The sequence below is a fragment of the Musca domestica genome, unplaced genomic scaffold (assembly GCF_030504385.1).
Source record: "Musca domestica strain aabys unplaced genomic scaffold, Musca_domestica.polishedcontigs.V.1.1 22, whole genome shotgun sequence".
In the NCBI taxonomy this organism is placed as follows: Eukaryota; Metazoa; Arthropoda; class Insecta; order Diptera; family Muscidae; genus Musca; species Musca domestica.
This window is the reverse complement of record NW_026712262.1, coordinates 9,194,847-9,220,839: the sequence shown is the minus strand read 5'-3', so window position 1 is coordinate 9,220,839 and position 25,993 is coordinate 9,194,847. Positions and strand designations below refer to the sequence as shown.

Genomic DNA, 25,993 nt, shown 5'->3' with positions numbered 1-25,993 from the left:
ATGTTCCACAAAAAATTCGAATGCATGTACAATGAATGAGTGGACGAACGGTTGTGTGGTGAAAGGCATGTTGATGTCAGCTTATCGCTGGGCTTTTGTTGCCGGTGACATCAACGATTATGAGGCAATAAGGCAAAGTTCCATTTTCACTTTGATGTTGTTGATGGACGGACTGTTGTTTATTTTCATGGTTTTTATCAAAAGGATTTTGTTTTGGTCAAAAATTACTTTGTTCTAGGGGAGCTATGATGTGTGATGCAGTTCGAAGTAAAAACATAGCGTCGAATATGATGATGCGTTAGACACACGAACCGCTCACGGAGACATAAAATTCTGAGCTACTATTGCCCTTAAGGCTGTGGACTCCAACCATCGGAACATGTGTCAAAGCGTGGGTAATGGTCATTGTGGAATTTTAATTAAATTACAGTTACAAATAGAAAACCCGGCGCCCTCCCTTCCTCTGCACAATTTCCAATTATACGATGCTTACCTGTTTGCAGCGTATTGGACTCAGCATCGACGAACTCAATTTTGGGTCGTTTGGTCTTGGGCTGGCAATCATCGTCGTTTTCGCGTACATTATCGTTAGTGTTATCATTATTGCTGCTATTGTGACACTCAATTGTTTCTGTATCATTTTCATCACGATCAAGTTCCTGCTTGATGGATGTGGTAATGGTCGGTAGCTCTTCTGTCGCTGAGTTTGAGGTTTTGGTGTCTTCTTGGGTTGCCTCCTTGGGTGTGGTATTGTCATTTTCTGTATAATGGAAGGTAATACATTTAGTAGGATCCTTTTTAGATGTTTTTTTTTTTCTTCTTGCAAAATTACTTACCATCTACAAGTCTTTTGGGTGTACTTGAGGCACCGTCGGCTAACATGTCCGCTGGGCTTGGCGGTGGTGTGTGAATGCGGGATCCTCCCGATGTTTTGCGTGCATTAATAGGAGCTGATACCGAAGGTCTGCGATTAGCAACACCCAACGGCCTGCCATCTTCGGTGTCGGCTCTATCATTCGAAGGACCTAGGGAACGCAACACGAATTAAAAAAAAATGCTTCATCAATAGATATTCCAATTTCTTATAACATACCTTGGTTTGAACAGTGGCCATAGTTTTCCTTGTTACATTGTAGAACCTTGTGTTGTATAAATTTGACTATGTCGGAGAGGGCAAAAGCCTTCTGGCAGGCACCACATGTAAGGATATCCTGGGCTGGGGCATCACCTTCGGTGGAATCTGAATCTAAAAAACAAACCAAACAAAGCGTCACCACTCAGTTAGTCGATACTACAATGACAGATATAAATATATTGATATCGCCGACAAAGCAATAGAAACTGTTACGCAGTGACTGTCTGCCATGTAACCCATAATAAATTATTCAATAAATTTTATCTTAATACGCTTATGGCCTGACCTCTAAATTGCCAATTACCAACGAACGAACGAAATTTCCTCTACATAAAACTGGCATAAACATGTGATATTTCGAATTTACTAAATAGTTGTTGGGCGTCTTTCAGTCTCATGCCACAGCAGTGGCGTGCTTCATGGTTAGACTCAATTTATAGCACAGCATTCGCGCTTTATCCTTAAATACACATGCTCCCAGAACCAAGTTGGTGTTTTCGCTTAATGTCTGACAATAAATTTGCAATATGCGTGCAAGTAATTAATTCCCCGCAAATACTTGTATTGATTTGCTTTGCTTGCTGATAATGAGATGCAAACTTGTGACGGAGGAGTGCAGGAGGCCGTAGCAAATAGTTGCTGCACCTCCCTTCGCCCATCGATTTAATCCTCTACCCTGCCCATTAACCTAAGCCAATTTATCCTGTGGAAATTTATTCATAACATTTCCACAAACCCACACACACCCACCCAGTCTTATCACCACATCGTCATCATAACATAAAGGCGACAATTGAAGGTGTTTGTTGCCGGTCTAAATAGTAGCAAACAAATATTGGCCAAACTTATAAATTCCAATCAATGTTTATTAATGGACAATTTACCCAATATCTAGTGTGATATGCTCGAACAATTCGTCCCTTTTCGTTTCATGGCCGTTGCGAAATCCGTTGTTTGTATACTTAGGATAGATGACTAGATGAGTGTGAGTGCAAATGTGGAAAGGGGGTTATCGAAGGGTCTGAATTGCCCTCTTTGTTGGCTTCATGTCCTTTTTTCGTGTTCTCTTTGCACTTCGGGGCATGTGTGGGTCCGTATGCGTTAACTTCACATAACTCTATAAACAGAATTTCCGCAAAGTTTTATTTCTGCTCTTAAGGCTTTGTTTGATTTTTGGTTTAGTACTTGTGTCCATATAAAGCAGGCCGACCCCAAGGCAAAGACAAAGGGCACTTCGAAGACGACACAACATATGTAAAAGTTTTGTCATTGTGATCCCAAAATTGGCACCATAACTGAGGCCAGAAACATTGGCCACATATTTTTGTCTTTATAAAAACAAAAAAATTCTAAACACACACACACACACACACACCCATACAAAAGTTCTGACCAACAAATTTGCCCAGTTCCTTTCCCCTGACAAACAAAACAAGGATAATCACATTAAAGAAGCGTAACAATAATCCAGTTGTCAATTAGGTGCTGTATAACAACAACAACACCAACAGGCACTAAAGAATTATAGACTCTGATGATCAATAAAAAACGACACAAACACACAAAAAGACATAGACGATATGCTGCCCAAACATTTGTATGTGTCCGGACATATAGATGAACAAACGGACACATAATTTGATACCCTGAAGCTGTGCGGTTTGTCAGTAGTGGAATTATTGTTTCCTATTGTTTTTTCCCCGGTCTATTATCTTGTTGTTTTTTATATTTATTATATGTTGGTGTAAATTGTCATATCCTGGGGGTGACAAGAAGGAAACACAGGGCGCAAAAAACATAGTTGACTTATTAATTCCTGATTGACTGGGATGAGCTCTGCAATTCAGTTAGTCCGTGAGACATCGATATGTTCCGCTGATTGCGTTTTTATTAGTTAGGGTTTATTATTATCATGTTTTTGGTGATTATTATTTTATTTTTTCCCTAAAAAATACACAGACGCATCATGACAACCTAAATAGCTGGGTATACACCCTCATTTCATTTTCTGTTGCGCGTTCTTGTTTAGACTTTTTTATTGATTGAGCGTTAAATGGCCAGGGGATATTGCGGTTATCAATTAGGACACAACATATTGATAACTTCTTACAAACGGCCGTCGCCAACAATTGAGGCGGACTAATATACAATACCAATGCCACTTAAAGTGGTATTCTGACCAATGACCGGCTTAGTAGGTTATTGTTGTTGCATATGGTCGTGTGGGCAACCACTTTGATTGGCTAGTGGTGCGAGGGAATATAGGAAGCTATAATGAACAGGTAAAATGACAAGCAAACGTAACCACCTACCAACTGCCCATAAGGGCGGCAATATATCCCTTGTCGCTCAGCAGCAAGAGACCTAAATGTCAGATCGTTTCATTGTTGCCAATAAATGTGCCAACCGCAGCTGATGTTTGATGGCTTTGGGCAAATGTCAAGTGTCAGCTGGCCACTTAACTCTTTAGCGCCGCAATTCCCAAACTGCAGTACCACATTGAATTGTGATGAAATCATCAACTCTTTCACCCTCATCTCATCGCCAGTAACTTTTGTTTCCATTGAAACATTTGTTACGGCCCTTCAAATGCGTGATATTAGCAACGATTACTGAGATTTTGTTATTTCGTCATTGTTTGCTGGATAACTGTTCAATATCTGTTCTTAATTCAACGAATGTACGATATGAGTTGCGTATGATTCGGCACAGAATCTGTCATCTGCTGGCCTCGCAAGTTGTCCATTTCCATTTCATATGGAAATATGAATACACACTTATTATCCAAATCCCTATGACAATCGTAAAGGGCTGCGAGTGGTGGAAGGTTGCAACTAATGTGTATCGATGTGTTTCGCATCGATAGTCGACAGAGTTTCATCTGAGGCAGCAACCCTATTAGCATATTAATAGTGTGCCGTAATCAGACCATACTCGCTGTTTTTGGCAAGCAAAGAGTAATTTATGTCTGTGACTTTATGTTGGACACATTACATTCAGTCGTGAGCGATTCTTATTGCACACTGGCGCCCAATTACGAATATTTACCATCAGCTACTTACCAAGGCACCAAATTTCATTGCTACGAGGCATTTTTTTTGGATGCTGTCAGAGATTATGATATTGTTGTCTTTATAAAATGGACCACTGCTAATTACTCCACGTACTTGGGTACGTCAATCGTTTTAGACAGAATTGAGTAAGTGATGGAGATAAGAAAGCAGAATATGTATTGTTTCTAGGCCGGTGAGAATAAACTACACACATGAATTATATATACATCGTTTGTGTATTCGTGTAGTCTCTGTCACGCACACACATTTACGCACATGACCAGAAAAGTCATTTGTCTTATTTACTATTTGGCCAGATCCCATATTTAAACGACGTATTTTATTGTTGTCTTAACAAATACACACCAGTCGAACAACAAAATAATAACAAAATATTAAGGTTATCTAAAAACACTAAGAGACGGACGTTGAATTCTCCCCCTGCCCGAAAACGACCGTACGAACCAAATGGATAAAAAACGACTGTGCAAATATTTGCCATAGCGGCCCAGAGTTTAAACACTCGTTTGTTAGCTGAAATTGGGACAGTGTCATTAACAATATCACAAGCCTAGTCCGTTTTCGAAAGCTTAACCACAATTCCCAAGGTAAAATTTCTACTGACCCTTTAGGATATTTTTGACGCCATTCAGAAATCCAAATAATACTACAATAATGAATGAACAGTTGGATCGTCCCAATTCATTGACTTGCTAATCCAGAGAGGGGTTATGGCTCTGATCAAGGCACTTTACACGCTACACTTTTTACTGATAATGAGAGTTCCGATTGAAACTTCCCATAGCCCCCGTCCAACAGAGGGCTATTTGCACCGTTCTTATCAGGCATGTGGGTTTGTAGAATATTTAAGCATATCAGGGGCAGGCATATGTCCCATCTCGCCCATACGTGGGCTTGGATATTTGGGTTAAACACCTTTGCGATATGACAATATTCTTGTGTGTGTGTCTGCTTGAAGCGAACCGTTGCGTCCAAACCAAATGGCACAGATAACACCACCCGCATACAGCTGACAAGTCTTATGCAAATAGTCAGCTTTGCGATACAATGATAGCTGTAGAAGCAAAGCTATATGGAGAGGGTGCTCGCAACGTCACGATACACTAAGCGACAATGTGTATTCACTGTTTTACCTGATAAGACACTATTGTGAACTCAGTTATTCCAATGCCCTGAATTCATTACGAATGGTCATTGGGCAAACACATACACTCGTATGGAATGTAAACAAATTAGCTTACGTCGACTCAGATAATAATTGTTTTATCGTACTGAGAAGGGTATGGGCCTAAAGGCTTCCTAACCCGCAATAAGTTTGAACTTTTTAACGCTCACATACATATAGTCACATTCGTTTATTTTAAATTTTTATGATACAATTTCGAAACTTTGTTATCGAAAAACGGAAACTTACGACTCAGAGAACGAAATCCTTGATCCTCGCTCATCGAAAGCATTTTGGTGTACATTTTGCATAAACGGTCACGATACTCGCGATACAAATGAAAGATGTCTTTGATCAATATTAGTTTGCACTATTTTACACAGTTTTCTTTCTTATATTTGGGATAGTTGTTTTAATAAAAATATATTACAACTTCGTTTTTGGGATCTGTAATCACTTTTCAGTTTTATTTTAGTAAACTTCACAGTTTGTTTTGTTTGTTTTTTTATGTTGTGGTTCAGTTTTGTTACAAATTATTTGTGTAGCTGTATTGTGTTGTTCTTTGCGAGTGCTGAGTGTGTTCACCCCACAAAGACTTCACGTGGACTGACGATAGAGTTTCTTGCACGATGCCTTGACGGTCCTGTTGACTATGTTTGACGGTAACTGAGACACACACGCATGGTGTGGCTGACCCAAAAGTACCGAAAAAAATAAAAAAAATGTGAGTCCTCACTAATACAAACGCATAGAGCACAGACTTTCTAATGTCGATAGTCTCCCTTATTTGTCATACACTTACGACCGCCACAAAAGATCCCTATGGCTAATGTACACACACACACAAGCAATCGATGAGCGAGTTACACACAAATCGGTCTGTGTGAGGATTCGGATACAAGGGGGATGAAATCTTCAAATCTGTATGAATTAGTCGTGTTGAGCAATGCTTCCATTGACCACCTTCACTGGCAGTGATGCTGTGAAGAGACTCAAAATTCAAATAGGAATTCGAAAATATTGAGATTTTTTAAGAAAGCAAATTTGATGCGCAGTTTCCTGGTTTTCCGTGGAGTAGATCATTTCGTTCATCCATTATTTGTCCGCTGCGCAGCAGCGATGAAGCTTGTACCGATATTTGGAACATCTTTTTTTTAATTAAAGGGTTAAAAAAAGGAGAAGTAGGAAAATTATTTTTACGCATGTAAAACGTTCTCTCACTTTTCTATTCAGCTCAACATACGCATATGCCAGTGTATGTATGTTTCTATAAATGTATGTAAATGAGGTATTATTCTGTGAGGTAATTTAAAATTTTCGCTAGCACGCTTTTTCCTAGACATTTTACAGTATTTTTGATGACACTTACATAGCTGCACATCAAAGCAGGTATAGTAAATAATGGCTTCTGCTTACTTGGACAGGGATTTGAATTTTTTGAATTTAAAAGCTTTATAATATATATTGGAATGCGACTTTAATTCATTTTTAGACAACTAAATATTCCACATCGCCACATTAAACACAAATCGATCGCTTATCGCTGTTTTTTGATATTTAGTACCTCTTTTGCGGCAAAAACCAAATATTTACACAAGTTACACAAAGAAAATATGTATGTATGCGCATAAAATACACCTAGAATGTGTACTAACATATAATTTAGATAAATAATTTTCATGTTTCTATTGAAAAGTTTTAGTTTTTAAATCAGAAGTAAATTGGTTACCATTTCTAAGTTAACATTTATTACTCACTCTTATATCAATTCTGTAAGTAATGTGTCTTATATGTGTCGAACTAACAAAACTTTGCTGAATACAATTTTCCAGCAAAATACATATGCTCTGCCAGTAACATTTTGTACAAATTGTAGAAAAATACTTAGTACTCAGCTACACTAATTTTTAAATTAAATACTATCGATATGCATGTATAGGCATTATCTTAAAACATGAGAAAAAGTCTAAGTTCGGCTGATCTGAATTGTGCGTATCCTCCACAATGAAGAAAATGCGATAAAGGTATACTCGATGACATGTCATAAACATTCATCTTGATTTTAAAACTGTCTCATCTGCTGTTTGTCGCAGCGTCCACCCGCTCTTCGATTTGGCGGACCCATGTAATGACAGGAAATGTGTACAGCCTCTAACTTTTTCCGCTATCACTGCATCTGAATCAGTTTTTTTTTTTTTTCAAGTGCTCAGAGATTGGAGCTCCTCAATTTCTATTGGCAGCGTATAAGGTTCCTGCAAATGCTTTGTTATTTTCGTCAACATAAAACATTTTCCTGAGAATTAAGAAACTTGAACGTGAAACAGAAAACCAGCAAACCCCTATAGTAAATGGCCGTTTTTTATTGTTTTCTAAATCTTCTATATCATTTGTTGGCTGCTTTCTACTCGTATTACCGTGTGTCGCCGTAGTTACAAGCGGGAGAACCTAATAATGGTAATACAAAAAACACAAGCAAACATTGAGCGACTGATTCACAGCTTGGCATGCATGCAGATCGTTTATTGTCTTCGGTTTCTTAACATTTCGTAGTTTTTAATTTTTTTTATCAGGATAAGGACTATACATCATGACCCCTGAGAATGTACGCAGACGCCGTGTGAGCTAAACAAAAAAAAAAAACAACATCTTTAGACAACACATCATAGATTCTTCTTTGCCCTATTCCTTCGTTACCCCTGACGTTTTTTATTAAGATTTTCAATTTATAATAGGGCGAAATACGAATCCACAAGCAGAAAGCTGTATAATGGACATGTAGTGGAATGTTTGGAAAAGGATGCTGCTAATGTCCTGTATATAAATTTCTTAACGAATATTTATCCTTTCTGCTGGGGCCTCAGACGGTACCCTTGTGTCTATGGATATTCACGTATGAGAGGCCACATCCATACAAATGTGCATATGTCTGTGTTTGCGGATTTTATAGTTATTCTGTGACCCCTTGCATAATGTCTTAGGTAGCCTCTGTTATTGTACGTGTTTATCCTTGCGTATCCAAAAAATTGCATTTCTTTTGTTTGCTGTTTTTTAGGGATCATTGTTTTTTACGATTTTCCATTGTACGCTTCTTTTTGGCAATGTGTCGCCGAGAGTAGCACAAACTCGAGACGAGATGGCTCATAAAGAAATTGCGTTACACACACAGGCATGCATGTGCAAAATCTCACCCCTCAGAATGCGTTGACGTTATCTTACGAAATTCATTCAGAGGGAAGAAGACTACAACAAAAACATCGGAGATGAATCTTAGAAACGGACTACACACAAAATTATTGTGAGTTTCGTCCGTTTTCAATCACATCCGTAACAACAACATTCCTAGGTAGTGATAATTGTTAAGCCGTCGCCCAGCCTTTTTTGCTTGGTCCCATCCTCCCTTTGTAACGGAATTTTTTATGCAAATATGTGTGCGTTTTTTATGTTCGTCCTACCACCGAAGACAACAAAGGTAAGAAAATAGTTTTTTTTAGAGTGCCTTCGGATGCATATGTCACAAGACAAGAATGTGCGCGTGTGATTTTTTCTTCGTTCTTCTTTTTTTCTCGCTGACTTGGGTTGTTTGTGGGTAACATTTTCCCAGGGTTTGATAAAAAGACAAACGTTCTCTCCTCAAATGGGGAGGATATTAAAAAACGTCATATAAATAAATGCTTGCGGAAGTTTTTCCAAGGGTGTGCTATAGGAAACAGGACCATACAATGTACTCACTTATTTGGGTAGCAATGCCAAAACATATGCCCTGACAATTGCTCATTATCCTTGGGGGTCGGGTAACAACTTTTTTCCCTAATAAATTGCATTGATTTTGTATTTCAAAATTGTGCATATCTGTCACGATAAATGTGTACTCTTTTTAAAAAGAGGTTGCGGCTGCTATTTTTTGTTTGTCCCTTATTTTTTCTTAAAAATGAAGACAGTTGGTAAGAGGTGACGCAATAGATTTTTAAGCCTCAGGTAAGCCACCCAGCCAGCTGCACAAATTTAAAAAAAAAAACGGCGTCCAAATAGGAATTAAATAATAGCAAAGTAAAAATTGCTTTTGGTGAGCAATAAGAGACTGCGACAAAAAGCGTGTAATTTTCAGGTTAATTTTATCTAAATTGAAATCTTGGTTGGGAAGAGAACATTCTCTTCAAGTGTGCAAGTAAACTTTCCCGCAATCAATGTTGCTCTATTTTTATTTGCAATTGATTATATTCGGATGTGTTTTTGGGTGTGATCGAAACTTACCACACAACGAAATTCTTATATTTAGCACACGTAGCAAAATGTGGTAAATGAACACTTCATACTGGGTCAATTTACATGCACTATATTAAACTAATGAGGGACAGCGCGCAAGTGGATAGTGAACGACATAATTTTAATAATATACCACTTTTGCTAAAATGATTGTCCTTATACAAATATAACATTCATATATAAATATAACTCGAACTGGGAGGAGAAGTGCATACAATAACAAAATTTGTTGTAAATTACTGTCATACATAAGAATCAACAGATTTTTGTCATATATTTAATACAAAACGCCTTCGCGAAGGATATAAAATTAGTTTATTCTGTTTTTGTGCAGACTCTTGTAAGCGATGTTTCTTAAACTTAGCCGAGTGCTTAATCGGTCCCCACGCAACAAAATTGACTATTTGTCACATTGCGTAATGTTTCAACTAAATTGACTGTCGACTACACTGTGCCACCAATGCGGGACATATGTGATGATCCAACACGATGTAAATTCGTGTCGTATTCATATTCGCCCGCATAACTCTTTCCGTGCAGCGAATTGATTTGTTGAGCGAAATACCGTCATCACCATTACAAATTTTGTGTAATTGCAGCGGGCGTTCAACTCTTTTATTGTGACCAATAGCGATAGAAAGAAATTAGGATATCCGAAATTACTATGATGTGCGAGGGTCCACAGTTTAATATGTACCGTGGCAATGTTTGTCGCCCACTCATTTTGTCATTCAAATTTATGGCCCTGCCTTCTTCTATATGTGCTTGAATTGCATTATGTACGATGATACAGGTAGCTAGCAAGTGGTTGAAGTAGTTTGTGTTTTAATGTTGACAAAACAAGAACTGACCCTCGCTGTGTGAACACCAAAATAGACAAAAGGACACGCAGCATAGGAGAGTTTCAGTACCGCCTATGTCTGAACAACGACGCAAGTATTTGTGAAACTAGCGGCAAACGTAAAAGGATATTGACAATGTTTTGTCGAAGGCGTTGACATACTCCGTTTCGACATATGGAGCAAGTGATCTAAGACATTGGACTCTCCCGTTTGGCCATTGTGATCTTGAAAGAGACTTGGACGTCTTTAAAGATGGTCGTTCAGCCATACCGAACGAGTGTACGGACAAGGCCCACATTCACATGTCTTGGCAGTATTCTCAGGTTCACACCCGTTTGATGGGTTAGCTCGATAGTGGAATATTATTTGTCAGTGCCAGCATCGCATGTAAATCTGCTATGCTGGACACGTAGGCAGCCAACGAAAAACCTTTGTCTTCACCAGCACCAAACTGTAAACCAAGCACACAAAACTATGCATTGCAGTTTGGAGAATCTTCAAATGTCCGAATGTCAAAAACAAAACAAAATAAAAAAACAACAACGGTCCGTTGTTCATCCAGATTTTACGTAAAGATGTCACATGAATAATTGTCAGGTACAGCTTAATTTTTGAATGAAACCAAACAAAACCACATCAGCGGCATCATCTTCAGTGTTCAGTTTAGTAGATGAACAGGCGGGCGGACATCAGCATGTGCAACATGTTTCATTGTTTGCTTAAGTAACTCATGGCGAGTTCGTCACACAAATGGGGTTTGGTCGAAGTGAGTCGTGGAGGAAGTGTTGGTCTTTTTCCCCTGAGATACAATGGTCAGCACGATCGGGTCGACCACTATACCCTTTATCTTTTGTAACGTCACGGCTTTGTAATATTCCACAGAAACTACGTGTGCATGTGACAAAAAATTGCGTTCTTCGCTGGTCCAAAACATTTCGGTGTTGTTACAGGCTTGCTCATTCATCATGTATGAATGACCTCGTTGGTGTCAATTGAAATGCATTGTAGGTGACATTTTTGTGGTTTAGAATTATAGAATAAATGCAAAAATGGGAGAATGAATTTTAGAAAATGGATTTCATTGAATTGGACCAGAATTGATGATATTGTTCATAAGTAAACGTCCTAAGCAATGCAATTCCAACGTGAGCACAAGAATACAATTGAACGCCTTGCGGGAACGTTGGTCTTCTAGCATATCTACAGATTTGTTATTGTCTACTAGCAACACTGAAGACAGGATTCACCGATGCTTGTAAATTCGATTGCAAACATTTATACCACTAGCAGCTTCTGGACGTCGGTCTGCTCAAGCTTGTAATGATAAAGAATTTAGTTCGCTTGCATCGTTCGATGTGGCTGACAATTGTTTTTTGTTTCTGATTTAACTGCCGTGAGAAAAAGATCTTTATCGACGAAGAGTGCTGCTGAATCATTGTGGTGACCAACACACAAACAAACCAAAGGACACAACTACAAACAATTTCCATAGTTAGCATCTAAAAAGAATTGGAGTTTTAATCCTTTTGCGATTGCCGATTCTTCTAGACTATCCTCAAACGGTAGCAAGTAGAGTAAATCATTTTTCTCACGCTCGCACATAGTTTCGCCAACGTGGCCTAAGGTTTTTGACGGGGAGAGAAGTGTAAAGATATTTTCCGGCAATTGCTCAAACGATTAACGGTACAATTTAGATCAATTGTTTTACGTGTGTATTCCATCAAATCTATTTTGAGAACAGGTACATGAACACACACAAGCACACTAAGGTTGAAACATGACGCTCCCCCGATCGTAAGAAATGGCATTTGCGAAAATACGCTGAGCAGATTTAATATCAAACAATAGTTCAACAGGGCAAATTCCATTAGACCAACGAACATCAATTCAAAAGAAACAAGGATGACGAGCAGAAACGAAAGGAAGGGACACCAGCAGTTGAAATTCGCATTGTAAAGATAATTCCCATTCGTTCGTCCTATTAGAACGCACCTGCCTTGTGTTCCCATGATTGCATTTTGGGATAAGAACTGTCATCAAATCATCAATGGCAATGACAAGATATGCGCACAAAACCGAAGACATGGATTGCAATTGGCCAGAGGTTATTGTCCTCTAATCCTTATCTTTGTACTTGTTTCTAACACTGAGATTTTGTGCACTGAAATTTTCTCATGAAATTTGATTCCAATATAATTTGACGTATGAAAAACAAGTGTTGCAGACCAGAGATTTAAGTATAGTTTGGAGCTAAATTGTTTTCATATATCGCTCACTTACTCAAAGAACGTGACATCTCGAAAAATTCAGTTTCGAGAAAATTATAGTTTAAGTTATTGATCAAAATTTGACTTGACCAAATTAAAATGACAATAAAACACAAAGTAATATAACTACATACGAGTAGATCATAATTTGCAACAAGGTCACAGAATATCAATAATAATACAAGGGGCCATATTAAAAAGGCCCAGATACTGCTCAAAAAAGCGATTTTTTCTATCATCTCCTCTAAGAAAAAAAATAGTTCAGATATATTACACCGGTGTAGTTAATAATTAACAAAGAGGTTTTGCGATATCAATTCTAAATATCTGTGCCATATTAAACACGGCTTTTTAAATTTCATTGTTGAATTGATAACGATTTTAAATACTAATTCGATTTCATGATGTCATTAGAACCCCTCAAAATACTAAACATCTTTTGGTATATTAATATAGAGTCCTATATAGGAACATAGCAAATTGTCATGAAAAGGGGTTTAAAGTAAAGTGATACCTGATACCGGGAGGTTTCTTTAAACTAAGTCTGGAATAGTTGTATGACTGCTATATCACGCCATAAATCGATTTGAAATTTTTCTACAATTTCTAAATATCAGGTCATAGCCAATTTCCTCGGAGAAAAATTTACTCATTGTTATACTCTTCACAAGACTATAAAGGGTACATTCCGTTTCATTTGTAACTCCTCGAAATAATCATGTTAGACGCTACAAAGTACATATATTCTTGATCAACGTAAAATGCCATGCCAATTTAGTGATGTCCGCCTGTCTATACGTCTGTTTATTTTAATCGCGCTATCGTTTGAATGAAATAAGTCTACCTTTTCCTATAAGCCCCATAAAACGGCATCTCCCCATATTCTGTATTCTGATGATTTTATCCAAATTTTCTCACGGAATGGTTTAAAATTTCATTATGAGATCTCTTTCTTGTGGCAGAACATTGCCTATATAGGTTCAGTCTGCAGTCTTCATATAACGATATCTCTAGATATTGGGTATTCTGATGAATTAAGCCAATTTTTTTTTTATCGGAATCTTATATTACCATATATTACGGATATTCCGAATATTTTTTATTTCTGATATTTCGAACACATTTTTTTTACAAAATTGTTTTAAAATTGGTATTTGAATCTCGCAATAGATAAAAGTTCTGTAGCAGCGAATTGGTGCATCAGCCATATAACGGTACCGTCCACTTTATGGTATTTTTGAAAAATTTTAATGCAATCTTCAACCGATTTCACTGGCAAAAATTAAACTCTTTTAAATACTAAATCCCCATTAAAGTTCGGTCCAGCCGAAAATGGGTCCTCGTACGAAACAAAATGTTAGTTAGCAGTATGAAGTTCTACGATGACATTTCGACCGATATTCTATAGTTGTCTTAACAGTAATGTCGAACATTGTCAATCTTTGCATCTAAAACTGCAAAGCAAAACATGACAATTGAAATCCGATTAAACACAATAAAATCTTCACATGTTCCTTGGGTACAAACTAAAGGGAAGCTCATTAATTCAATAAGTAACGGGTTAGATTGCGTTCATTGTACTCATATGCTACAGTTCTCATCGTGAGACTATCCCAAGATGGTACATATATACTCTTGGTTACAATTTAACTCACACCGTGGAGCACCGGTGTGGTGTTGGTCATGTTAAAAAACATAGCCACGTATAACAAAACAAAAACAAAAAAAAAAAAAAAACAATAAATAATTTGCAAAATAAACGCTATTTTCACCTTAACCGAAAACCTAATAACTGTTGCGAACAAGTCATAAGGCGGGGGATAAGAGAATGGAAAATCAGTGGAAACTAGCAGCAAGCCATGGGCAACAGTAGCCGCAGCATAGTCGTAGTAGCCTCATGCACACCCATACTTTGGGAAGAGGACGTATTATACACACAAGGTTCCCAAAGATCGGTAAAGGGAAGAGGTAGCTAGCAAACAAGCAGCAATGTGGAGGATCATCATTATTCGATTTGGAAAAGTGCACGGCTAGTTGTGGTGTCCAAACATAACAATTGTGAGAATGTTCTCATGGAAACACGATTACACTTAAGAGCAATATTTAGTGCAAGCACCTCGCGGTCTCGTGTCTTCGTCCGTCTAAGTGAACCAAACTGAACTGCATTACACCACAGCTTGGTATATGAATGTATGCCCTGCTGGATGGATAGATGAACGACTGTATTACTGCATCTGTAATGTTGTGGCAGTGGCATGTCGTGTCCAGAAACTGAACGCTAACCCAAACGCTGTGGCACTAGTTGCTAGTTGCATGGAAAGTTCAAAGCATTAGAAAATCAAAATAGCTTGTCGTTTGTCTTGTGCATCCCAGCAAATGGAACTGGCAAATTTCGACTACATATAATGTCATGTGTGTGTGTGTTTGTAGTTGGATGGGTCGTCTAGCTAGGTACCCACGTATGTCGCTCTCGTGAAAATGAGGTGCAGTCTTACGATGGCTACACGGCGCTGCTAACTGCCAACTGCAGCGGGCAGCGGGAACGGCCTCGGCAACATCATTATCATCAAGATGAATAACACAAAATATTCGCTTTACATTGCCACGCTGATAAAATCATGTGGTGGTGGCCACTTGGACGTTTGGCGTAGGCGCCCTTTGATAGCTCGCAAATAGTGGAATAACAAAACAGAAAGTGGGTCGGGCGAGGGGTTTATGTGGTTCTACTTGTTGTGTGTCATCTCCCACGTCCGTCCACAATATGCACATGCATATTCACGACAGCTACGTCTTTGTGGTTTTCTAACTGACTAATCGCAATAAATGAATTCATTCATTCACGTTCATTCATTCATCACCAAAATGCTAGAAATTTGCAGAGCTCGAACAGGCATATTTGAACCCAGAACCGAGCGGACTCGTCTTACGAGTTGTTTATTGTTATTGGTCTGTTGCGGGTTAAACAGTGAGCTGTACTCATCGACGTGCAATTTTAATTTCTAGTCAGCAACTCACCTCTACGAAGAGGTCTTCTTCAGAAGCTTAATACAACAAACAACAACAAGAAGCCTTGGTAAAAAAGAGAGCAAAAAGCTATTGTTTTTCTATGAACGCCCGCGGAGTGAAGGGCTGAATGGTCCCGTCCCGTCCCAGGCAAGACAAGACTAAGTAAGCAAGTAGCAGTGATGGTGGATCCATTGCAAATGCTACGTGTAGTACATGCAGTGAGCCAATTAATTAGCAAAGATTCTCACGACCTCAAATTAAAGAAACCCCATAAAAAGTCGACACAACACAAAAGCCAACCACTTGAGCGCTATGGAAAACGGGATAGTTGAACGAAGAATGGAAACAGTTTAACGCCACAAATGCAAGCTTGGCGACCACATTACCGCTAAGCCAAATACCTTTCGTTTGGAATTTCCTGGGAGCCCTGTTCACATATGCCCAGCTAACCAACCACCCAACCAAGTAAGAGTCTAAACACTGTAGGCGGAATTGCACTTGGGAACAGTTTAGGCTTTGATATTGGTTTCACTTGGTTTCTGATGCTGTTGTTGTTACAACAAGGAGATCTGATTTAAGTCGAAATTACCAATGATGAGTATTGCAATAGTAAACGCTATTAGAGTAACATTAGCAAACCGAACCAAAACAACTGAAACATTTCCGTTCATTTGGCATGTGTGTGTGTGTTTGTTTATAATATTAATTGATGGTATGAGGGCTTTTTAAACTGCAATTTATTCCTGCGCTGAACTCATTTGCAGTAGTCAAAGTTAGGCAGTGTTCAAAATAAGAAGGTTTTCTATAGGGCATTTAAACATGTCGATCATTATCGATTTCGGATAAGATTATTAATCGGAAGAAGCAGTTTGTTTAAATCATTTCGGATTTCAACCATGCGGAATTTTAATCGATGTAAATAATTTTTTTACTGAATTTTTTAGTAAATTCTAAAACTATAACTTCTACCTACAAATATCACGAAAATTTATCTAACAACATACACTAAAATTTTGCAAAAAAATAAAAACGCAAGAACTACACTTATATCAAATTGCTGAAAAAATTGAAATAAATTTGTAATTTTTATGGAGCAAAATTCGTATTTCGTGTTTTTATTTTTTTTTTTTTTTTTTTTTTGGATAGCTTGTCTGAAGCAAAACTTCTTTTCTTATAATAACTTATTTACATTCTTACATCAGCAACAAAACAGATACAGACTACAATATCTTTGAAATTATTATCATAACCAATAACATGGGATATCGGAAAGTTTAGGTTAACCTTAATAAATCTAAAACCATCCTGGAACTTTTTCGAAGTAAACGACGGACCGACCACAATTGCTGGCTTGCAATCAGTTCGGCCTTAGTGAAGCGCAATTGATCGCTTGCTGCCAATTAATACAGCATCATCATCTGTAGTTGTTACCCCAGTGGCAAACAATGAAATGTTATTACACCTGACTGGGTTGTCGATGTTGTTGCTTGGCTGTTTGGTTGGTCAAACAAAGGCTACAATATTCCCACACAACATGCAGAGACAGTACAGAAACACAACACGATGTTGGTGACAACTGTACCATATATCCAGGTGATTCAATTGTACCTATTTATTCCTCTTCTTGCAAGGACTCGACAAATACGTAGAGCGACATTTGCACAGGTTATACATACTCCAGCACAAAAGCTGGACAATAGATACAAGCTAAACATATGTATGATCTTTGAGCCGATTGAAGTCACAATGGTAGATATTCTTCGCAGGCGTTGGTGTCAAACATACATGTGTTTTATTTAAAGTAAAGTGTTGTTCCCGTCATTTTTTGCCAGAAGCCCTTCACCACAAAACCACGAATTTTAATAATAATTTAGAATTGCAAACTGGAAATGACTCACAAAAATTTTGCACTGAACTCACAGTCGGATCAGTCGTGTCCATTCGTCGTGATTACCTTTCAATTTGTATTTGCTGTGGAACACGGACAGCATTACAGCGAAGAGGTAGTGTACGTATATGCGGATGCCTGCTAAATGGATGGATGGATGTACATTAGATGAAGATGGTTGGTCGAACAACTAAACAATCCGTTGTCACTGAGTCAACTTGGTACGAGTCGAAGTCGAAGGGTTTTTGCGATGGGATTGGTGGTAAATGGCAAAGTCATTGATGTTTTGTTTTCGTTGCTAACGTAATATTGTCAGATATTGGACACTTGGGACTCCTTAACAGAGTTCAAAAGATGAAATCTCATACATATGAGTTTATTGACTGATCATGGAAGGCTATTTGTTGTGTCTCCTTGTCAACTGTTAATTCAAAGTGTGAAGAAGATTGAATCATTTGGCCAATTTCGTTTTTCTATACATACTCAAGTCAAGACTTAGCGTCGACCATAATGATACTCAATCTGCTATTACTGAGATTCATTTCCCCCAAAATAATGTAATTTGATGTAAATCAATTCATGTCGTCATTATGTAAGAGGACATCTCATTAGCAAACCTACAACATCATCGATGACATGGAGCGGCTCCATCAAATCCTTTAATTTGGGATCACCGTGAATTGAAGACAGTACGCATCAATTCTTGAGCCCATTCGGTAGAATCCTCTGCTTCTATTGTCGGCGAGTTGCCGCGTAAGCAATCTTTACTGTCATGTTTAACTCGATTTGGTTACATGCCATTGAAATGTCATTAATGTCCAAGCTTTGATTGAAATGAGATGATCAACATGTGGAGAAATCCTCTAAAATGTGAAATAAAGAATAAACGCCACCGCAAAATGTATCCACAGCAGATACATTGAACAATGTCCATTACAATTGACCAGACTTAAATAATTGTCAAATGGTGGAAATGGCCGATAACAGGTATATGTAATCTTGGCGATGACTTGCTAATAGCTTCAAATAGAAAATATTTACTTTATAATTAAAAAACTTTAGAAGGACATTTAAACTAAATAAGGGCTTTTAAACAGGGAGTTTAAAGAGCTACTCAACTCAACAAAAAAATGTATCTGTATTTCACCTCGTGTACGTTTTGTCAGAGGAAACCATTTAAATGACTTGCAGTAATGGGCACTCATCCAAAGAATGGTCTGTAGGTCGCAAGCCACCGAACACCCAGACGTCAGTATGCCAATTGCCAGTAAAATATGCAATCAAGAGAATGCTCTATTTTAGATATCGATTTGTAACCACGATCACACACTTTTCCAGTTTGCACGTAATCTAAGACGATAGACTGAAGTAAAGCGTAAGCGATCTCTCGTTATTCTCGTTATTATCAAAGGAAAGAAAACGCTGGGGAGATTTGATGCAATTTCAATTCTTCTGCTTCACATATTGATTTTGTCGTCGGCATAGCCATCGAGTTGCTGTAGGTGAATGGGCCGTTTATGCAACAGACGGCGCTGTTGGCAACATGTGCAGGGGGATGTGGGCATACTATTTACCCGAACAATGAACTTTTGTGGTAATTACCATCCGATATTTTTGTGGTTGATGTCATGCTGATGCAAACTACTGATCAACGAACGATTCAATCGATCCTACTCCGATCAATAGCCAAATACTAACTTCTCTGTTGCAGCAATGTTGCGGCTGGCATTATGACGGCTAGCAATTGTCGTTTTCACTGCATTGTTTGGCGTAATGTGTTCCGTTCGTCGTGTGTGTGTGCGTTCCAGTGTATGAAAGTGGTTAACCAATGTTGTCCATAAATTCTTAAAAGTGTCTCATTATTCATTTTACCACAATGGAGGAGTTCATGCAACTTCCAATTGTTGTGTTGCAGAAATCAATGTTCGGTCAATGTATCGGCGTGGGCCTCCTGGAATAATTTCTCGTTTAGTCGGGTCGATAAGAAAATCGCACACACGACCATCACCCATCTGTGAATAGTGTGAATATTTAAGTCTTGAAATGTGCATTTTGATTTCCTATCGTACATACCAACGATGGAGAACAATCTAAGAGCGGGAGCCAGAGAGAGAGAGATAATTTCTGTTTCTGTATGACATCATAAACATCTCGACTAATTCATACAGAACTGCTTCCATTCATTGAATTGGTCTTTTGTTCGTTATTCTGGACAATTTGAGAATGTGCAAGGGCTTCCTTATTATTTGGGCACAATGAGTAGATTTGCATATCTGCCTCAACTTAGTCATGGCCAAATGTACCCATGTACCTTTGCCAAACATGGCCAAAACACGAAACCAACAAACATTCATGCTCAATTGGTAAATTCATCTATCTTATGTCCTTGGTGTTAGTTGGGAGTGGTGGGAGTGTGAATGTGTGCGTCTATGCCCAACTTGCGCGTTTGGTGACAAATGAACAAAAGAAGCCCACAGGCATAGTGGGAATCATTTGAACTGTGATAAATGTCGAAAATTCGACACTCATTCACCATTCAACAGGACCACCATGACAAATATTCACACTAAAGCGAATCGGTGTACGGGCGAATGTCGTTTATTGCCACTGTATTGTTTCCATACACTGGAGTCGTACCCAACCACAACAGTGTACGACGCCTTAATCACCCAGCCAAAGCACATTCGTTACTGGCAAGACTCCCATATATAAACGATGCCCAACTCATTGTCAGCACAAAGGGTATCAGAACAAGATATACTAAAAATTCTGTCCGAAAACTTTGTTTGACCCCCTACTAAGAGATCCAGAGATTCTCCAAATGTCAAACATAGGCCTTCCCATGAGCACTTGTCCTTGCCTCACACGGCATTCGAAGAATTAATAGGGTTGAGTGTCCATCAACAATTAGTCTCCTTTCCGTGGGGTAATTGAAGGCAAAAGTTGGATAGCATTTTCGTAAATCATAATTCTGGGAACTCAACTTCTAAAATGGCAAGTCCACTCACTAGGACGAGCAATATTGTGTATACCAGCATCTTGCACACGGATTAACCCGTTGTTTGTGTGCATATGTCGCACGATGGCTCCAGCGTACATTCTTGGCAAGTGGTTACTTTTTATTATTCTTTCCAACCATACCATGTTCATATGAATGTGTGTGTGTGTCTGTCCAAAAGTACAAAAAGTATATGTGAGTTTTATTGTCTTGCCTTTGAAAAGGATACAAGGATGCTGATGCCTGAATCCCTACAACTTCGTGTTCTATCGCACACGTATCTGCTGTAGTGGCTCTCATTCGGACTGGCGAATCTTCAAGTTGGAAGACAAGCTAAACACAAATGCCCGGTCGAATGTTTGAAATAAATACTTATATCCCGTTGCTTCGTATGTGTGGACTATGTACGAATGGTTATATCTTTGTGTGTCCAGAAGAGCCACAGCAATGGCAAAACCCATTGCCAACCACAACAAACTCCTGAAACCCCATCCAGACTGTTAAGGCCCAGGCTCAAGATCATAGAAGCTTCCATACCTCACTGCCCATTGACATCCCCCCTCCAACTATTTCCCTTTTCGACATCAATGACTACGAATGGAAAGAAATGCTATTCAAACACACGAATGTCTGCTTTCATCGTCTTCTGGTGTTTCTCCTCCTTCTTCATCGTCATCGTCATCTTCGTCTGAAAATTGTATTTTCGAACGGTTTTGTTGTTATTACTGGCTCTTCTGCTTTTTGCTGGGATACTATTGCAACATATTGCCATAAAAGTTTTCATTGTGGCCGCAGGGTAGTTAAATCTGTTATAGAGTTTTCATTTGTATGTATGCTGCCACAGCACATACACACACATCGCAAATATACGCTTAAACGACCATGGACATGAGTTGCCTTTGCCTGTTATTGTACAGGACAACGGATATCCAATGCATACACACGTACAACCACACAAGCATACACACACTCACGTAAAACATGTAACATTTCACATGCTCCATATATCTCCAGCACGTTGAAATGCTATCCCCAGCACATTCGAACATTCCTACAAAAATGAAAATGAAAATGAAAAACAACAAAAATAACGGACAAAAAAGCACCGGCTGTTCTGTCCGTCTCCCATGCGACGTACGTAGTCTGAACGGGTAGAAATGATGTTAGCTGGTAGTAGTTGTTAGTGGAGTGCGCCGCAGTGTCTGCTCCAATACGACGACCAACACAAGCGTGGAGACGTTGGCATATTTTAACAAACACACTCTAATAGCTACATACACATATACACATATTGATTTTAGCAAGGCACAATGCTTTTTACTAAAATGGTCAACATATCGTTGTACAAAAAAGCACTGACACTCATTCAAACATAAATATGTAAGTATGTATTTTCATATGGGTGTATGTATAGATGTTTATATAAACATGTACATACATATATATAAAGGACATGTATCATGGGAAGACTCCGCCCACACACACACAAAAACGTCGACATTTTCGTATGGCCAGTTTCGTAGTTTGAGAAAAGTTTCTATTTCGATAATAGGAAATTCGCTCGATAAAGTTAAATGGTTGGTTGTAGTCATTAAGTCTACACAAATGCCGTCAGTACAAACAATCACAAAAAGTTGTGCGAACATGTTAGCGCTATGTTTTCAAAGCATTTTAATTATTTGTGGAAAATTTCTAATCATTTCACCTTATATTTGTATATATTATAATAACCCATCCGCAATATACGAAGTCACGTTTATCCTTACATCTGTGCCCTAACGTCACTTTTAAAGAACTCTTTAATATTTATTCAAATAATTAGCAAAATAATATTTAACATTGATTGTTTTGGATTGTTTCTTTGAAGCAAACGAAGGACACATTTCGGTTGATATTCGAAAAAAGTTAAGTTTGGTTTTGGGTAACCGTCTGTTTCTGTCTTTTACTCGGCTTGGCTTCTGTAAAAAAATGAAAAAATCGGGTTCTTTTTTGGGATGTCAATTTCACAAAAAAAATATTAAAACAACCAGATTTACAATCCCTATCCATAATTTCGTGCACGAAGTCACAAATTAAAAAAAAAAATTAATAATTTCTTTTGAGAAATGTTTTTGTTAAATTTCGTACATTTTGAAAAATTAAATGTCGTTTCCGTTATGGTGAAAACCCCACTACCAATCGTAAGAATTGTTTAAAGAATATCTCAGATGGGACCAACTAAAAAACTACCATACTGTTGATAAGCAAAACTTATGATTGAAGTTTAGATTTTTTTAGATTTTCCAGCGCCTATTGAAATTAGCCTTAGCCTTGCAGTGCAACTACTATTAAATATTGACAGCCATGGCTAAAGTCGCACATAATCAGTTTTTTACGTCAGAGAATACCTTTGACATACTAGCTATTTTTGTTTAGTCCTGACCGACAATGAACAACAAATTCGGCACGCAATAAAAGCAATAGCTCAGATTTCGGCAGCTACTATTTTCGTTTTAGACAAATGAACAGCCGAAAATACATTTTTTGATTGTGTTTTGTCAATCACAACCAAATAATCACACATTTATTTGAGCTCGTCAGCTAATTGAAGTTTATTTTAGAATTATAGCCCACCAATAATTTCTATCGGAAATTGTTGAATAATATAACATATAACTAAAATAACCTTTAATTAAGAGGCTCTTTCAATATTTGCGTTCATGAAAATATCAATAATATAAAAACTCGATCTTTATTGTATTTCATATGCTGTGAATTTTTTACAAGTAAAACAGTAAAGAAAGCCTTAAAGCCGGGCGGGCCCGACTTTATGATACCCTACACCACTTTCCATATTTAGTAGAGCTTCACATAACAAATAAAAGTTTTAATAGGGAATTTGTGGAAACTAAATCATACCAACTATGATTATAGTATCAATTAAAAGTCCAAAGGAACATATATATGGGAGGAATATCCTCCTCTAAATCGGTTTCTACAAAATTTGTCGAGGCATTTGCGCCTTTTGGTGCACAATTAACTTGAAATGGGATAGATATATATGAGAGCTATATCTAAATCTGAACCGATATTGATAAAATTTGGGAAAGGTATTTCTGAGCTGTATTTGATATATTTCCTCGAATATCGTTACTACGGAGTCCATATTACGGCTATACGGGGCAAATTCAACAAATCGGATGAACAATATGTTTAGGAGCTATAGCTATATCTGAGACGATTTCCACCTAATTTGACATACTGGTTTCTAAATTCAATTCGGTTGTAAGTACCAAATTCCATTCCATTTGGGCTAATATTACATGTTTGGTGCACAATAAAAGGCAAATCGGACGAAGATGTACATGGGTGCTATATCCAAATATTAACCGATCTCGATAAAATTTAGCAAGGGTATTTCTGAGTTATATTTGATATATTTCCCCAAATATCGTTGTTGCAGAGTGCTACGTATCTTACCAGTAGCTTTTGTGCTGTTTTTATACCCTACACCATGTATTTTTGTAAACAAAATGCTAGTCGCATTTATTTTTCGATTGAGATGCAATTTTCTATTTAACATTTGTTTGACTCAAGGACGAACCCTATTGGAATTTGGTGAAAATCGGTCCAAATTTAGATAAAGCTCCCATATATATCTTCATCCGAGATTTATTTTGCTACATCCGGCCGAATTCAGTCTATTAGCATGTGCTTCAAATTTGGTGAAAATTGCTTTAGATATAGCTATAGCTCCCATATATATGTTTTATCCGATTTTGGTGTTTAAGTCCCTTACATTCGTAATATTACATTAAATTTTGCACAAGTCATTTGTTTTACCCAGGTTTAAACTGTATTGAAATTGGAGATAATCGGTCAACATTTAGATACAGCTTCCATCTATATTTCCGTCCAATTTGCCTTCTATTATGCACCAAACGTGTAATATCAGCCCAAATATTATGGAATTTTGCACATACGATCAAATTAAGCCTGGAAATATGTATGCCAAATTTTATCGAAATCGGTTCCATATATATTGTTCATCCGATTTTATATTTTTTATTTGTTATATGAAGCTCTACTAAATATGCAACGAGGTGTAGGGTGTCGACATTTAGACTTTCTTTACAGTTTTTTTTTTTTTTTTTTTTTGAATGCTGAGCTATTTAAATGTTAGGGATAATTTCTATTTTCTTGCACCCGCTCACTGCAATAGCTCCCGTTGGTTTTTCTGTAATGTGCTGCTTTAGACATATATTTTCAGATATTGGAGTCGACTTTAAATATGACATGATTTCCACAGTGAAATGGACAAACAACATTTATACAAACATCTGCAGATATATACTACCGAAACTTTAACGAACATGAAAGAGGTTGGCCCAGTCCGACTTTAGTCTTTGCTCACTTGTTTTAAGCAATCAGCTTTTCTCAACTTCAAAAAAGTTTTGAGTATTAAATATGGGCTGGCTGTAACCTTCAAAATGTAATAAATTTACCCTTATCTTTACCATATAAAATTTGCTATTTTGGTATTTAAAATTAGGTATACCGGTCCACATTTTCGGATAGCCCCAAATAACGGTACCCACCGATATACAGCGTTTTTATGATTTTAGCCACATTTTCCACGGAATTGTTTCAAAATTGTTGCTAAGAGTTCGTAACGTTTCACTATAGCCCCCTAACTTCCGATATTCGGTATTTTGACGATTAAACCAATATTTTCTAACGAGTTTATCTAAAATTGATTATTTGTAGTCTGTAATGGGTTCTAGTTTCGTTGATCGAACTTTATATATACATGTCCACCTTTTCTTATAGAATCCAGATATTCGTTAGTTAAATTCGCTAAATAATAATATAATGGATTCTTCAAGCGATATGAGATAATTGTCCATATTGGTCCACGATTTCCATATAACGGCACATGCCGATATCCGTTATTTTGTTTCCAAATGTGCTATTTATATATATATATATATATATATATATATATATATATATATATATATATATATATATATATATATATATCTTCTCATAGAACATATATATATATATCATATATATATATATATATATATATACATTATCGGACAAAATAAAGTGCAAAAGACGAAAAAATATTTTAGTACATGAAAAAATGTTTTTTGGTTTTTTATAAATTCAAATTAAACCACATTAATTTAAGTCATAGTGTATAGTATATAAAAAATATAAAACGATTTTTGGTAGTTCATTCAGAAACAGAAAAAACATAAAAACATAATTTCACCTCGTATTAGAGTTAGACAAAATAAAGTGCAAATTCATTTTTTGTTTTAATAAAAACATATTTTAATATTATTTAGTACTTTGTCGCTCGAC

General features: G+C 37.4%; 1 protein-coding gene across 2 annotated transcripts in view; it reads right to left on the bottom strand.

Moving 5' to 3' along the window:
* LOC101889596 (B-cell lymphoma/leukemia 11B) overlaps positions 1 to 25,993 on the bottom strand; it is a 55,427-nt gene that overhangs the window by 9,305 nt on the left and 20,129 nt on the right. The window contains exons 1-4 of one of the 2 annotated variants that reach the window (XM_020037790.2): positions 5,624 to 5,967; positions 1,094 to 1,246; positions 837 to 1,025; positions 494 to 760 (exon numbers count right to left, since the gene is read on the bottom strand). In XM_020037790.2, the coding sequence (XP_019893349.1) occupies positions 494 to 760; positions 837 to 1,025; positions 1,094 to 1,246; positions 5,624 to 5,678 (664 nt within the window). In that variant the 5' untranslated portion in view covers positions 5,679 to 5,967. Of the gene's footprint in view, positions 1 to 493; positions 761 to 836; positions 1,026 to 1,093; positions 1,247 to 5,623; positions 5,968 to 25,993 lie in introns of those variants that run through there. The other variant, XM_059122980.1, reaches the window with a different exon arrangement.